The 13694-nt window shown below is 59.8% G+C and overlaps 1 protein-coding gene across 14 annotated transcripts in view; it reads right to left on the minus strand.

Annotated features, from left to right (window-relative positions):
• The window catches only part of KIF1A (kinesin family member 1A), a 72119-nt gene that overhangs the window by 8584 nt on the left and 49841 nt on the right, over positions 1-13694 (minus strand). For 5 of the 14 annotated variants that reach the window (XM_079782119.1, XM_079782114.1, XM_079782123.1 and 2 more), the window contains 11 exons: positions 13185-13270; positions 12492-12630; positions 12101-12275; positions 11903-11993; positions 10418-10536; positions 10209-10264; positions 9294-9402; positions 8982-9048; positions 8798-8882; positions 7262-7367; positions 4970-4996 (listed from right to left, as the gene is read on the minus strand). In XM_079782119.1, the coding sequence (XP_079638245.1) occupies positions 4970-4996; positions 7262-7367; positions 8798-8882; positions 8982-9048; positions 9294-9402; positions 10209-10264; positions 10418-10536; positions 11903-11993; positions 12101-12275; positions 12492-12630; positions 13185-13270 (1060 nt within the window). The remainder of the gene's footprint in view (positions 1-4969; positions 4997-7261; positions 7368-8797; positions 8883-8981; positions 9049-9293; positions 9403-10208; positions 10265-10417; positions 10537-11902; positions 11994-12100; positions 12276-12491; positions 12631-13184; positions 13271-13694) is intronic. The other 9 variants (XM_079782116.1, XM_079782115.1, XM_079782122.1 and 6 more) reach the window with 3 other exon arrangements.

A 13694-nucleotide genomic window follows, 5' to 3' on the forward strand; every position in this document is an offset into this window, starting at 1 on the left:
CCATCCAAGCATCTTCACAGAGACACAGCTGAGAACACATCAACACAAAGCCGGGCAGTGGCACAGGCCCAGGAGTGTGGAGGGTGCCTGGGGAGCCAGGCCGCGAGGGGCACAGGCGGCACCTCCGCTGCCCTTCTCTCTGTGGCACGGCCCAGGGGCGCGGGGCTAAGCGGTGGGAGGGGGCCGGGCGTGTCGGGCATAGGTCATTGAGGACAAAGATCCAGGGGGAGGGATGTAAGGGCAGCGGGCGACAGAGGGGCAGAGAGCGCGGGGAGACATCAGAGGAGAAAGGAAGTTGAAAAGCAGAAGAGGAAGGACCAAGCGAGCGCGGAAGAGAGAGTGATTGTACCTAGTGTCATTTCCGAAGGAAACGCTAAAGGCGAGGCGGGCAGGACACACGTACACACACACAGAAGAGATGCATATGTCAGAACAAGCACTGTCACCCGCTCGGCACAAGCTAACGGACACAGGCCACACACCACTCCAAGCACCACCCACGGTGTCTGCAGGGAGAGCCTGGGTCTGTCCCCTGCAGGACCAGTGGGCATCCCTGGAGCTGCGACTAAGACCTAGAGGGACGCCGTCCATCCCGGGGGGCCCCAAACACCCGGGCTCTGTCAGCCCATGCCTGCAGTCCCCAGACTGCCCAGCTCCAAATGCCACGGCATAGCCACCTGGCCTCGTCCTGTCGGCAGACCTGTCTCCCTGCCTCAGGACGCCTGGTGGGTTACAGGAGCTGTTACTCGAGCGCACTGCCTGGGGACTGGGGGACACATGTTCGCATCACTGAGATTATTACTAGTGTTCCCTCCCCCCACCCCCACCCCCACTTCCCCGCCCAGGAACCGGGCCTGGGGCTGTGGGAAGCAAGCCCACCGGACACGAGGCCCCTCGGAGACGCTCCTGGTGAGAGGCCCTTAGTCAGGCTAGATCGTGGCTTTGTCCTGATCGGACACTGGTGACCTAGAAGGTCTCCAAAACCTGACTGGTGGGTCTCACAGGTAGGGTGGGTGGTGGGAGAAGCCTTCCTGGGCCTTTTACTGCCCATCACCCAGGTGCCAAGAAGGCCAACCGGACCAGGGTCCAATCTGGCACAACCATGATGCTGCCCCAGCCCCATGCCACCTCCTGCAGACCCCCCCATTGGCATCTCCATGTACCATGGGTACCAGACCCTGGAGCCCAGGCAGGGAGGGTTCTGGAAACCCATCCTGAGCCCCAGTTCCTGAGGCCTCTGCAGTGGGGGTCTCACCCAGACCCCAAGTGAGAGTCAGCAACGGCGGCAGGTGTGTGCAGGGTGGGGTAGGTGGCAGAGTGACAGCCACAAGGGATGCCCCAGGATTGCAGGGCACAGCGTGGGAACCAAGGACAGTTGCCCTTCCGTCACACGGCAGGAACACAGACCCAGAGAGGCCAAGAGGATGCGGCTGGGAGGCTGAGGAGGCCATGCCAGGACCCTCACTCATGGGCAGCACAGGGTCCTCTCAGGACCTCTGGACACCAGGTCACCCAGGAGGGAGCCCCATTCCACACAGCACCCCTCACTCTGCCCCACAAGACATTCAGCTAATCCCCCAGATATTGCTGTCAGGAGAATGTGTGGCCCAGATATGGAGTCCCGGGCCTGCGGCATCAGCACGCTGTGGGAACATGTTAGAAATGCAGACTCCCAGGCCCCATCTCAGACCCGTGGGGACCCTCTCCCCTCTCATGAGGCAAGGGGTCTCAACAAGATCCACACCTGGGCCCTTCCCGGGGAGGCTGGCCCGCCTTTGGGGCACCAGACTGGGCCACTTGTACCTGGTGGGAGGGGGTGGGGGTCACTGTGGGCCACTGGGCTCTTCCCCAACACCCCAGCACTTTAAGGGCCCCATGGACCCTTCTGCTTGGGGCGGGCGCGTGGGTCCTGGGTAAGAAGAAGGAACAAGGGGGGAGGGCCTTGAACCAAGTGTCACAAAACCCTCCTCCTCGGCTCTTCCTGGGTGGCTCTGCCCTGTGCCCCGTGTGAGACACCTGGTATCTCAGTGCAGCCCTCGTGCAAAGTGGAGCAGTTTGTACAGAAAACATGCGTTTTGCTCAGAGGCTATCCATTTTAAATTAAGGAGGAGTTTTAATTAAAAGTTAACTGGTACTACTGAGAATTACAGGACTTAGATGTACAGTTACGTGTACAAGTCCCAGTGCTGAGGGCTTTTCATGTATCAAGTCATTTAATCCAGGCAGGGGCTCATATTAACCCCATCCTGAGGGGGGAGGAAAATAAGGTTCCAGAAGGTTCCGCCACTTGTCCACACTCACACAGCCAGCCAAGGGCACAGCTGGGCAGCCACAGCCTCGTCAGTTCCACCCTTGGTCCCCACTCTACCCAAATGTCTGGGACGAGACCCTCCCTCCATCATTCCCACCATCTGCAAGTCCCTGCACCATCCAGCACAGTGACTCCTGCCTGTGAGGGAGGCTCATGCCCGGTCTTGGGGGCTCCCCTTTCCCCTCAGTGCTCTGAGCCTCCTCTTACAGGCCCTGGAATTGGGGAAGGGCTCCCTGCTCGGGTACAGGGCTGAGGATCATGAATGAAGTCAGGGGGCTGAAGGAGACCCAACTGCCAAGAAAAGCCACCTCCCTCTCCTTCCCAGATGCCGCGTCTCCTCCAGGCCACGGGGTACTGTTTGCACTTTACAGTACATGCTTAGAGCAAGCATGTCAAACTCGCAGCCCATGGGCCGATGCGGTCCACAATGAATATTTTTGCAGCCCAGCCAATATAACGTATGTAAGAAACGTTTTAATAAAAATTTCGTCACTTAATTTTTACAATATCCTGTTACATGTACATAATCTATATATATAAAAGCCTAAGCGACCGGACGACCAGACGGTAACTATGACACACACTGACCAGCAGGGGGCAGATGCTCAACGTAGGAGCTGCCCCCTGTGGTCAGTGCACTCCCACAGCCAACCTCCCATGGCTGGCCAACCTCCCTAGGTCCCTCCCACCAGCTGGCCGGCCCCAATCGGCCCCGATCGGGATTGGGTGAGATGGCCCCAACTGGCCCGATTGCAGGCCATGCTGAGGGACCCCGACCCATGCACGAATTCGTGCACCGGGCCTCTAGTTATTAATAACAAACTACAATGTTTGCTAATGACTGATTACTGTAATCGTGTTGCATTCATTTCCCTTACGCACAGGCGCACCATTTCTCTCCACTAATACTAGCAGGGAATATTTTAGCAGCCGATCGCCACATCATTAGTCTTGTACTGACTTGTTTGGTGTGCGCAACAGGAAATATTTTGCTTTCAGAGAACGAGAAAAATAGGTTTATTAGCGTTGCACTTATTAATTTCTGCAGTTATTCAGTGTTTTGTAAGTGAATGTTCAAGAAAAATACTAATTTTTATTAAAATGTTCTATTATTTTATGTTAATGATTACTCATTTATTTCAGCCCTTTGCATTCAGCATGTCTCTATCGAAATAAACCTACATTTCTATGAAAACTGAAGCTTTTGTTTTTTTGTGACCCAAGTAAACTTAAACCTTGTTTATTTGGCCCGTGTTAGCCTTTGAGTTTAACATGCTTGACCTAGCACCTTCCTGGAGCCACCATGTTTGAGGGAGGTGGTGTCTAGGACCAGCCTGAGCACTGAGCTGGTTGTTGAAATGCAAACTTAAACAAAATACCCACATCCCCGTGCAATCATACTGATGGGCAGGAAGTTTCCACTCATCAAGAAACCAGCCCCTACGCTGGGTCCCTTCCAGGGATGAGCCGGGGCTGATGGGCTCCCACCAGTGCCTTCTGAGGACAGGGTGCAGCGGCCTCGGCCGGCCTGGCCCACCTCCAGGACCAGCTAGCAGGCCGCCTCCTCCAGCAAACCCTCCCGGCGGCCTGGGACAGGCAGGTCCCTGCTCCAGGCCCTGAAGGCCTGTGCCCCCTCCTCAGTGCGGCCACTACCACTGCAGTTCGCTGCCTCACCCAGCTGGTGTTCCCAGGGAAGAGCCTGTCGCAGCCTCTGTCATTGAACAGGTATGTGTGCACGCCCTCAGGGACACACCCGCAGGGACACTCACAGTGCCCAGCTGTCCAGACCATCATAGCCAGGACCCAACAGGGACACAGCCTCAGGCGGTCCGGCCGTGTGTCCCCCCAACCCCTGTGTAGCTTACAGGCCCAAACATTCAAGCTGGAAGCCTTTAGGCTCCCCACAGGGAACCCTCAGGACCACCACATGGAACTCTGGCCAAATCCACTGGGATCCAGAACGTGACAGCCTTGACCCTTTGCTCAGAACAGACTCGAGTCTCACGGACAGAGTCCGGATTAGGCACTGAGGCTGTCCAGCCTCAGGGGCCTCGACTTGGTTCGGCAGAGTTGGGAGGTCCCCAGCCCAGGAACCTGTGCCTCCAGTGGTTTAACCTGAGACCACCCAAGCGAGGGCAGAGACTCACTGGGCCCTTCACAGCTTTACTGTCCACTTACTTCCTAAAGCGTGTGTGGTGGCCACAGCCAGGTGAGGGGCTCACACCCAGGGGTGGAAGGGGCAGAGGTGGAGATCTGGTGGAGTGGCTTCACTCCCTCCCTCTTTTCTCTGTCATCTTTTGGGGAGCCTGGCCAGCCAGCCTGCATGCAGAGCGCCCGCTGCCCTCCGGCAGGGTGAGGTCGGGTGGGCACGGGGTGGGCAAGGCTTGGGGTGGGAGGAGCGGGAGCCAGCCAGTGCCTACGGGAGGGCAGCAAACTACCAAAGCAGCCAAAACCAAGAGAGGGGCAGAAGGGACTCAGCCAGGGGGGTGAAGAAGCAATTTCAAAAATCAAAAAGGTCTTCTAAGGAAATAAAAGATGAAGAAACAGGAGGGAGAGGTGAGCAAGTGTAGAAGGAATCCAGAAAGTGGAAATTAAAACTCAGGGCTGGGGGGAGGGGGCAGGGAGATGCTGAAAGAAAACCGAGGGCACAAATGATACCTAGGCATGTCCGAATCAAGAAACTGCCTGCAAAACACAAACAGTCACAGGTTAGTGTGGCTTCGGGGCAGTGGGGGTGGGGCAGCGGGCAGGGACAGCGGGCAGCGGCAGGGAGGGGGAGCTGCACAGAGAGAAGCCACCAAGCTGGCAGGCCCACTCTGAGCCAGGGAGGCTGCAAAGCGTGGGGCCTCAAGCAGGGAGGCCGGGGCTGTGGCAAAGCTCGTGGGCAGCCAAGACCCGAAGCCTGAGCTAGGTTGGGGTCGCTGAGCCCCAGCATCTGAGGGGGGAGAAGGGACCCTGTTCATCTGAGGAGCAGCCGGATCCACCACGGGACTCCGAGAATGTCAGCCAGGGTCCCGGAAGAAGAAGGCCCTAGGGAGGGGCCTGCTGGCCTGGCCGGCCAAGCCTTAGCATGGTGCCTGCCCAAGGCTTTTCCAGGGCAGTGCGGGAGGTGGGGCGAGGCAGGTCAAAGCCAAGCATGGGGCCAGAGCATTGACAGTCTATGCCGCCTTCATGTCCTGGGTCCAGGGCCCTGACCTCAGGCACGGGGCTGACGGACCCCAGAGCTGCCCGGGAGCTGCCTCACTCCCACAGCCCCCAGGTGCAGGACCAAAGCCCATCAGCAATGGGTATGGAGCCTCCAGGGACAGGAAGGACCTTTTAGCCAAAGCCCTGCTGGCTTGAGGTCCAGCAGCCTCCTAGGCTACCCTGGGACTTAGCCCAGGGCTGAGGCTCCCCAAGGTGCCCCCAGCAGCAAGAAGACCCACAAACACAGCCCTCAGTGTGGGGTGGGAGGCCTGTGAGGCACCTGCTCCACCCCTTTCCTTTGCCCCCTCCCCCAACTCCCTTCCTGCCCCAAGAATCTAGGAATTGCCAGAGGTCAGGGGAAGGCTGAGGTCCAAGGCATCACTCAGCATGACACACAGACCTCTTCCAGGGGCACACGCCCTCCCGTGGGGGTCCTGATTCCCATGGCCCAGACACAGCATCCCACATCCGTGCAGGCGGTCCCCGTGTGTGTGGGCGCCACGCCTTCACCGCCAGGTCCCGGGGTGCATTCGCACAGAGACAGGCCCACCTCCTGTCTGCCTCACCTTCCCAGGTCAGCCCCAGCCTGCTTGTCATGGTGTCACCTCCACATGAGAACACCCCCCAACACTCTCCCCCAATCCCTCCCTCCTCTGGATATGAGTGCAAGGTGAGTTCCTCCTAAAAGGTCCCAGGGCAGGGCTGGAACCAGAGCCTCATCTGCCCCTGTTGGGTCCCTGTTTCCCAATCCCCAAGTTGCTCATCTGAGGGATGGTCCCTTACAGCCCCCTCTCAGGGTGTCTGAACCCGAGAGTCAGAACGGGAGGCAACTCCCCAGGACCCTCTGTCCGTATAGACGTGGGCACTTCTACAACGTGGGCGCCACCTCCCTCTGCAAGCACATGCAGCCTTCACAGCCTCAAGGGCCCATGGAGACACCCTCAGGTCAAGCTCAGAGAGTCAGGCAGGAGGAGGGTTTGGGAGCAGCCGGTGTGGGACTGGAGCACCCTGCTCACCTCCCCACAGCCCTGGACAGCAGCCCTCAGACACAGCCGTGCCTGCCAGTGATTCCAGGGCGCTCTCCGCAATGTCAGTCGTGAACCCCCAGCCCCAGTTGGCTCCAGCATCTCCCCGTCACATCCCTCCCACCCTGGCTGGTTTGTCCCCAAGGTGTCCCACACCCAGTCCACTGTGCCAAATGCCGGGAGAGCCTAAGCTGGGAGATCTTGACCATCACCTGGGAGCCTTGACAGGAATGGCCCAGCGACAAGGAGTGACCGGTGGGCACACTTTCACCCAGGATGCTGGGCTGCCAACCCAGTGCGCCCCTGAACCGCCTCCAGGACCCCTGGTCGGTGTTCCCCTGCCAGAGGTCACACAACTGCCCTCAGCAGCAAGGTCGGGGAAATGTGGGATGCTTGTCCTCCCACCACCCATGGTACCCATCCACCCACTAAACTCCCAGACAGGACCCAGCTCATTCCCACAACTGCCCCACAGTCCCTGCCAGGCAATCGAATGAACAAAGATGCTCACACATGCACCACGGAACTTTGAGGCCACAAGCCTCCCTCCCTGCTCCCATTCCCTCAGGCAGGAGGCCTAGAAGCTTCGGGGCCAGACACCCCAGCCCATGTGGCTGGACCCAACACGTCCAGGCCAGCCAAGGATACCACAGGCTGACATCCCAACCCCTGGGGCCCAAGGCGGACAGACTAATCTCCAGGGACTCAGGACCAGAGCCTGCCGCCCAAGGGCACTCACCGGTCATCCTGGGCCGGGTGGATGTACCCAGATGAGAGAATGTTGAGAGACAAGATGTTGGGGTCAATCAGGGACTCGTCTGTCTCTGGAGTGTTTCGGATGCGACCTACGGAAAAGGTGACAGGTCCGTGTCACTTCCAGGTGAGCAGGTGGGGGCACGAGGTAACTGCTCACACCTCTGCCTGGGCCGGAGCTTCTGAACTGAGGCCTGCAGGGAACCGGCTCCCGATGTGGCCACCAGAGCATCTGTGGAAGGGTAACCCCATGGTGGACAGGGAAATCCATGCAGGGTCTGCAGCCGGCCCGCTGCCATGGGTCAGTGCACGGTTCCACCATCTTCCCTCCTGCAGTCTAAGTTCTGAGCTTCTTCCTCCCTCTCCTCTCTCCTAACAGATTCCAATTGCTCAGCCCAAAATGCTCAGGCTTCCTACCTGTTGGAAAGGAAATCTTAGCAAGATGAAGACAAAATGTTCCCTCTTCTCATTATACTTAAAAAGGAGAGAGAGAGAAGAAACACAACCCGTGCCATCAAATGCTCCTGCAAGGGGCTTTTCCCACAGAGCCCCCCAAGCTGCCGCCTGCACGCACTCGAGGGGCAGCTGTGTCTGTGGAAGCGGCCAGAGCCGCTGAGCCCGGAATCCTGCCTGAGGGCCTCATTCGTCACTTCTTGCTCCGGCAGTGATGGTGAAATTGACCCCTCCGCTTCCTCGAGGATGGACACCTCCCAGCTGCCTTGTCCTCAGAGCCCTCTATGAGCCCCAGGGACACGGCCACAGCCATGCCCAGGGTGGGGCTTCGAGAGGAGCCATCAGCTCCAGGGCAGGCGAGGGCGGGGGCCTCATGCTGACACGTGGGAGTGGACAGTCTGTGTCCTCGAGTGAAAACTGGGAAGACACGTTCTTTACAGGTTGGCCGAGGAAACATGGCTGGCAGACTAAGAGGTCACAGCATGACGTCACAGAAGAAACCCGGCTAAGACCCTGGATGAATGGAATTGTGTCCCCCAGCATATATGCTGCCGTCCTAACCCCTGGCACTGCGGAACGTGACCTTCCTGGAAGGAGAAGACCCTGTTGGGCAGCTGTCATTAGTTGAGATGTGGCAACACTGGGCCCGAATGTAATCTGACTGTGTCGCTGTAAGAGGAGTCCATGTGAAGACGAAGGATTGGAACGAGGCGTCTACAGATCCTACAAGAGGCCAGGAGGGGAGGGAGTATGGCCACCTGCCAACCCCTCTGTCTAGGGTTTATGCCTCCAGAACTGTAAGAGGAGAAATTTCTGTTGTTTTAAGCTACCCGGTGTGTGGTGCAAGCTAACACAGTGATTAAATAGATATTTGGAATCATCACCATGGCCTAGTCTCTCCTTTTCAGGCGAGGGACTGAGGCACAGAGAGGTTAAGTGACTTGGCCACTGTCACAAAGCAACAGGGGCAGAGCTGTGGTTAGTATTCAGGCATCTGGGTGGGCAGGTCCATTGCCTTACCACCAAACCAGCTCCAGCCCCCAAGGCAGACGCAACCCGCCTCACTTACCCACGACTAGCTCTCGCACTTCCTTCCAGCGGATATGGCTGCCCGTCTCGTGCAGCAGCGTCACGGTTATCCGTCTCTGGATGCCCTGTCAGGCACCAGGAGAGAGGACACGGTCAGGGATCCTGGGGGCCATGTGGGGCAGGGGAGGGGGCATGAGTGGGCTGGGGCAGGGAGGGCCTGGCACCTGGTGGAGCAGGAAGGTTCCCATGCACGGCATGCCGCCACGGTGGTCCACTACTGCAGGGATGTAACTGGAGAGAGAAAGATGTGTGAGGCCGGCGTCTGCCCTCCCCACAGGCCCAAGCACAGTCACGGGCCCCAGGAATGGAAGGAGGGAGAACAGGAAAGTCACCCACTTCTGCTGGTGAGATGGGAGGCTGTCCATGGAGACCAGAGTCAGCGGGGCAAGGAACCCATCATGTGCCACCTCCTCCCCCACCATGGCCCTCGGGAACCCCAGCCCCCCAGCGCGGGCACACTAAGCACGGGGACGCACTCGCCATCGGCCTCCAGCTCACAGATCTCAAAGTGAACCAGCAGGTCGTATTTGCAGTGGCGTGGCCCAGGGCAGGACCGGGTCAGCGTGCTGAGCTTGGTGGCGGGCACTGGGGGTGACAGGAGAGAAGCACGCGCTGATGAGAGACCGGACCCACCGTGCACTGAGGGCTCACTCAAGGAGGGTGCCGAGGTGGAGGACACGTCAAGGCAGCGAGCTCATCTCACCCCAAGAAAAACCACCAGCGGCTCCTCACCCCATGTCCCATGAGGTGCCCACTCAGGCCTCAGCAGTCACTTACTAGCTCAAGATCAGATGTGACCATGTGCTTCTCCATGCCACGTGGCTATACACCCCAGCCCTTGAAGAGGGGGTGGTGGCTTGAGATGCCACGGAACCAGCAGACAGCAGGAGCCACACTTGCTCAGAGGCCCACAACCCGCCTGGGATCCCTGCTAGATCACACTTTGGCCACAGCCTGAGGCACCTGTCCAAGCACCTCTACCCAGCACAGACAAGTCCTGCCCCTCAGGTCCCACTGGCCCTCTACTCGTGACCAATTCCTGGCAAACAGGCTCAGAGGGTCCCCAGCCCCTCAATGCCTTCCTCTCTGGACGCCCACGCCTCTGTCGTCTGCTCCAGGAACCCCTGAGGCACAGGGCAGGCACCACCTGACCACCACCCAGCTGCTCTGTGCCTGATGAGGGGCGAAAGAAAGACACCCGAGGTGTTTTTCTCTGCAGTCACCCCATGCCCAGAATGGAGCCCCTCACTGCATGGGGACCCCGTGAGGTCTAGTAGGTGCCTGGGGACCCTGAGGCTGGGAGCGATGACCCAGCATGAGGACTGTGCTCAGCTGCAAGGTCCCAACCACACTGGCACCCTCAGGGGCAGACTCCCAACAGCTCGGCCTACCTGGCTTGGACAGTGGCATGACCCGTGGGAAATGGCGGCGTGAGGGTCTCAGGGGGCTGTGGAGAAAGAAGCACCCACGTGAGGCAACCCAGCAGGCTGGCGTCTGCAGGGGCCTGAGCTGGAGCAGGGAGCCCCGCCTGCCTTCCTCCCTCCCACAGGCCCCCAGACCCGCCAGAGGCCCCACAGGACCATGAGAACTGGGCCAGGACCTGAGCACGTCCTTGCAGAGGGGCGGGAATGGGTGCTGCTGGTAGTGGCCGAAGACCTCGAACACGATGGGCTGGCTCTTGATGTATTCAATGAAGGACTTGGTCACCTCCACGGCAATCTGGCAGCAAGGTGAGCAGGTGATCAGAGGGGAGCACAGGGCCTCCTTGGAGGACTGAGCACTCCAGGCCCAGATGGAAGGTCCCATGGGCCTGAGTTCTGCTCATGACAGGGACAACGCTCCTAGCCGAGGTCCTTCCAGCCCTGCCTCTCCTCCGTCAGCACCCAATGGACAGATCACCAGATGGGTGGCTTTGGCCTCTCTTCCCAGTACAGATGGGCTGGGCCAGAGGCCTCGGCTGCCCTTTCAGATCACAGCGCTCGACATAATGACCAAGGCCAGGGTGCCTCTGGGTCTGGTCTGACCCTTCTGGGGCCCTAGCCCACTCACCAAGAGTTACGGGTTGAACTGTGTCTCCCCAGATCCCCACCCCAGTTCATAAGTTGCAGGCCTAACCCCCAGCACCTGTATTTAGAGGCAGGGTCTTTATTGAGGTCAGCGAGTTAGATGAGGGCATTAGTATGCCCCTAACCCAATATGACCATGTGCTTACAAAGGGGGAAATCAGAACAGAGAGAGGTACAGAGGGAAGACCCTATGAGGCCTCAGGGAGAGGATGGGCATGTACATGCTCCAGGACAGACTGGGCCAGATGCTCCCCTCGGGCCCAGAACAACCCTGCTCACACCTTGACCTCAGGAACCTCTCCTCCAGACCTGGGAGGCAACAGTGTTCAGGGAAGCCCAGGAAACGAGTCAGCCAGTGTGCACGCTTCAGACCTGCCTTGTTCCCCAGCTGGGAAACCGTGGCCCACTGCCTGTCACCTGCAGGGCCACCTGACCACGGCCTCTGTGACTGCGCAGGCCTCATGCCAACAGACTATGCAGCTCAGGGTCAAACTCCCCAGCCTGGCCCTGGAGTCCTCATCACCTGGCAGCTTTCACTATGGCCACATGGAGCATCCCCCACACACTGCCTAGTTACCCCTGCTCCCCGGCCCCAAAAGCCTCCTGCTCTCCTGACAGCCTGGCTTGGATGCTCCCCTGCCTGCAGCTCTCCTGACCTCCCACAGCCCTGCCTCCACCTCTTCACACACCACACAGGCCGCCTGGCTGGGCACCCCAGCCTCAGCACAGACCCTGGCCACCCCAGAAACATGTTTCCTTCAGGGAGCTGTCCGGACTCTTACTGCCCCCCACCCCAGCCTTAAACCCACCAAAGGCCCAGTGCCCAGCAACAGCCCACACGCCTGCCTGGTGCCAGAGGCCCTGTGTCCCCCTGCCTGGCGGCGTCCAGCACATGCTGGCGACCAGAAGAGGGAGGAGGAACCGTGGTGAGACTGGATGAAGCTGTTTCAGGGAGGCCACCCAGAGCCGGACCCTGGGAGGGCCACCCAGTGGGAGGGAGGAGGGCTCTGAGGACCTACATTCTGGACGTGGTAGAAGCCAAGTGGGGGGCCCCTCCCCGTGTTCTTCAGGGGCTCCGTGGAGAAGGCCTCATCATGGCGATGGATGAAGCTGCAAAGCGGGAGGAGACACTTGGCTGGGGTCACTGGGACACCATCCATGCATTGCTTAGAGCATGCCCACCCACCCGCTGGCCTGTCCAGCTGGGCTGAGCTCACTTGAACTGGCAGAAGATGTCCGCGTACTCCGCAGAGATGCTGGACGCCTGCAGGACGGTCACACGGAAGGTGAAGGTGCTGCCCAGGCGCAGGTGGTCCAGGGAGGCATCCAGGGGCCCATCCAGGGCGGCCTTCTCGGGGCTGTCCAGGAGGAGGCCTTCCGGAGGCAAGGCTGCTGGGAGCCAAGGGCACGGCCATGTTACGGGACCCGGGGGCGCTGGAGCTGAGGTCAGGCTTGGGGCCTGCACAGCCTCCCTCAGGGACTGGGCACGAGGAGGGGGCCTGGTCCTCCTCATCCTAGGCCGGGCTGGAAGTGGAGGGACCTCCAGACTACAGTGGGGCTAGGGCCATGTCCAAGAGCCCCAAGCCCTGGGCAGCCACAGTGACCTACCGGAGCAGGTGTTGTTGTTGACCTCGTCGGCGGAGGGGCCCGCGTCTGCGCCCTGGCCCTGGCCTTCCACAATGCGCAGCTCTTCTTGGGAGGTCCCGGAACGAGACATCCCCACCACAGGGCAGGACTCGGACTGGAACTATGGGGCATGGGGAACCAGAGTCAGACAGAGGGGGCTGGGTGGGGTCCCCACAGCCAGTCAAGAGGCCAGGGGAGGGGGCTTGTGCTATCCAGAGTCAGGTGAGAACTTCATGGCTCTTTGTTCCAGGCCTGCCCCAGGGTGGGTGGGTACCCATCGCCCTAAGCCCCAGTTTCCCAGGTTGTCATGGCCTATGCGGATTCCATGAGTGGGAAAGGTCCTCAGTTCTGCCCCATCCAGGAGTCTCCCTCAGCCCCTCCTCCATGGGCAGGGTGCAGGTAACCTTTCTGCTTGGCTCTCAGGGTCCCAGCCGGGTTCCCTGGGCCAGGTGCCCACACAGCCTCCTCTGCCCTGTGTTCTCCATCTTTGTTTGCCCTTTGACCCTCCTGTGCATCCCCAACATTGGTGAGCCCCTCAGAGAGGGACTGGAGGGGGGGCAGGCACACTGCCCTGAGCTCGAGGTGGTGGGTACTGAGGTTCAGGACAGGGTGGCAGGCGGCTGGTGGGGGTGGGACATGGAAGAGCCTCAGGGAGAGGAGCTGCTTGCCAGGTACCTTTTCGAAATGCTGGTCATCAAAGGAGATTTTGGCTGTTCCTGACTGGCGGACACCCGAGCCATAATCAGGGGCCTCTTCATCGGCTAGAACAGGAACCAAGCAGATGGTCAGGGCCCAGCTTGTCCCCAGGTGGTGTGGCAGAGCCAGGCTGAGTGGTCAGGTAGGAGGAGGGCACAGGAACCAGGCCGTGCTCTGACCCACCCCATCCCCAACATTGCCGACCGCGACTGCAGGACGCCCAAGGCACCACCCTGGGCATGCCGACCACCAGCCTGTGCTGCCCCGGGGCCCAGAAGAGGCCACAGCCTCAACACAGCCTGCTTTGATAGGGGCCACAACTCCACATTGTAAAAGCCAAGTTTATGGCCCTCTCCCTGAGTCCTGATCCCCCACTGGCCTCCCCCAGACTCAGATGCTATAGCAGAACCAGGGTCCTCCTAGCCCCTCCCTCCCCCCACCAGGTCGCCTGGTTTCACCGTGGAACCCCACCTGTCCCTCTGCCACCAC

The sequence above is a fragment of the Cnephaeus nilssonii genome, assembly GCF_951640355.1.
Source record: "Cnephaeus nilssonii genome assembly, chromosome: 10".
NCBI classification, from domain to species: Eukaryota; Metazoa; Chordata; class Mammalia; order Chiroptera; family Vespertilionidae; genus Cnephaeus; species Cnephaeus nilssonii.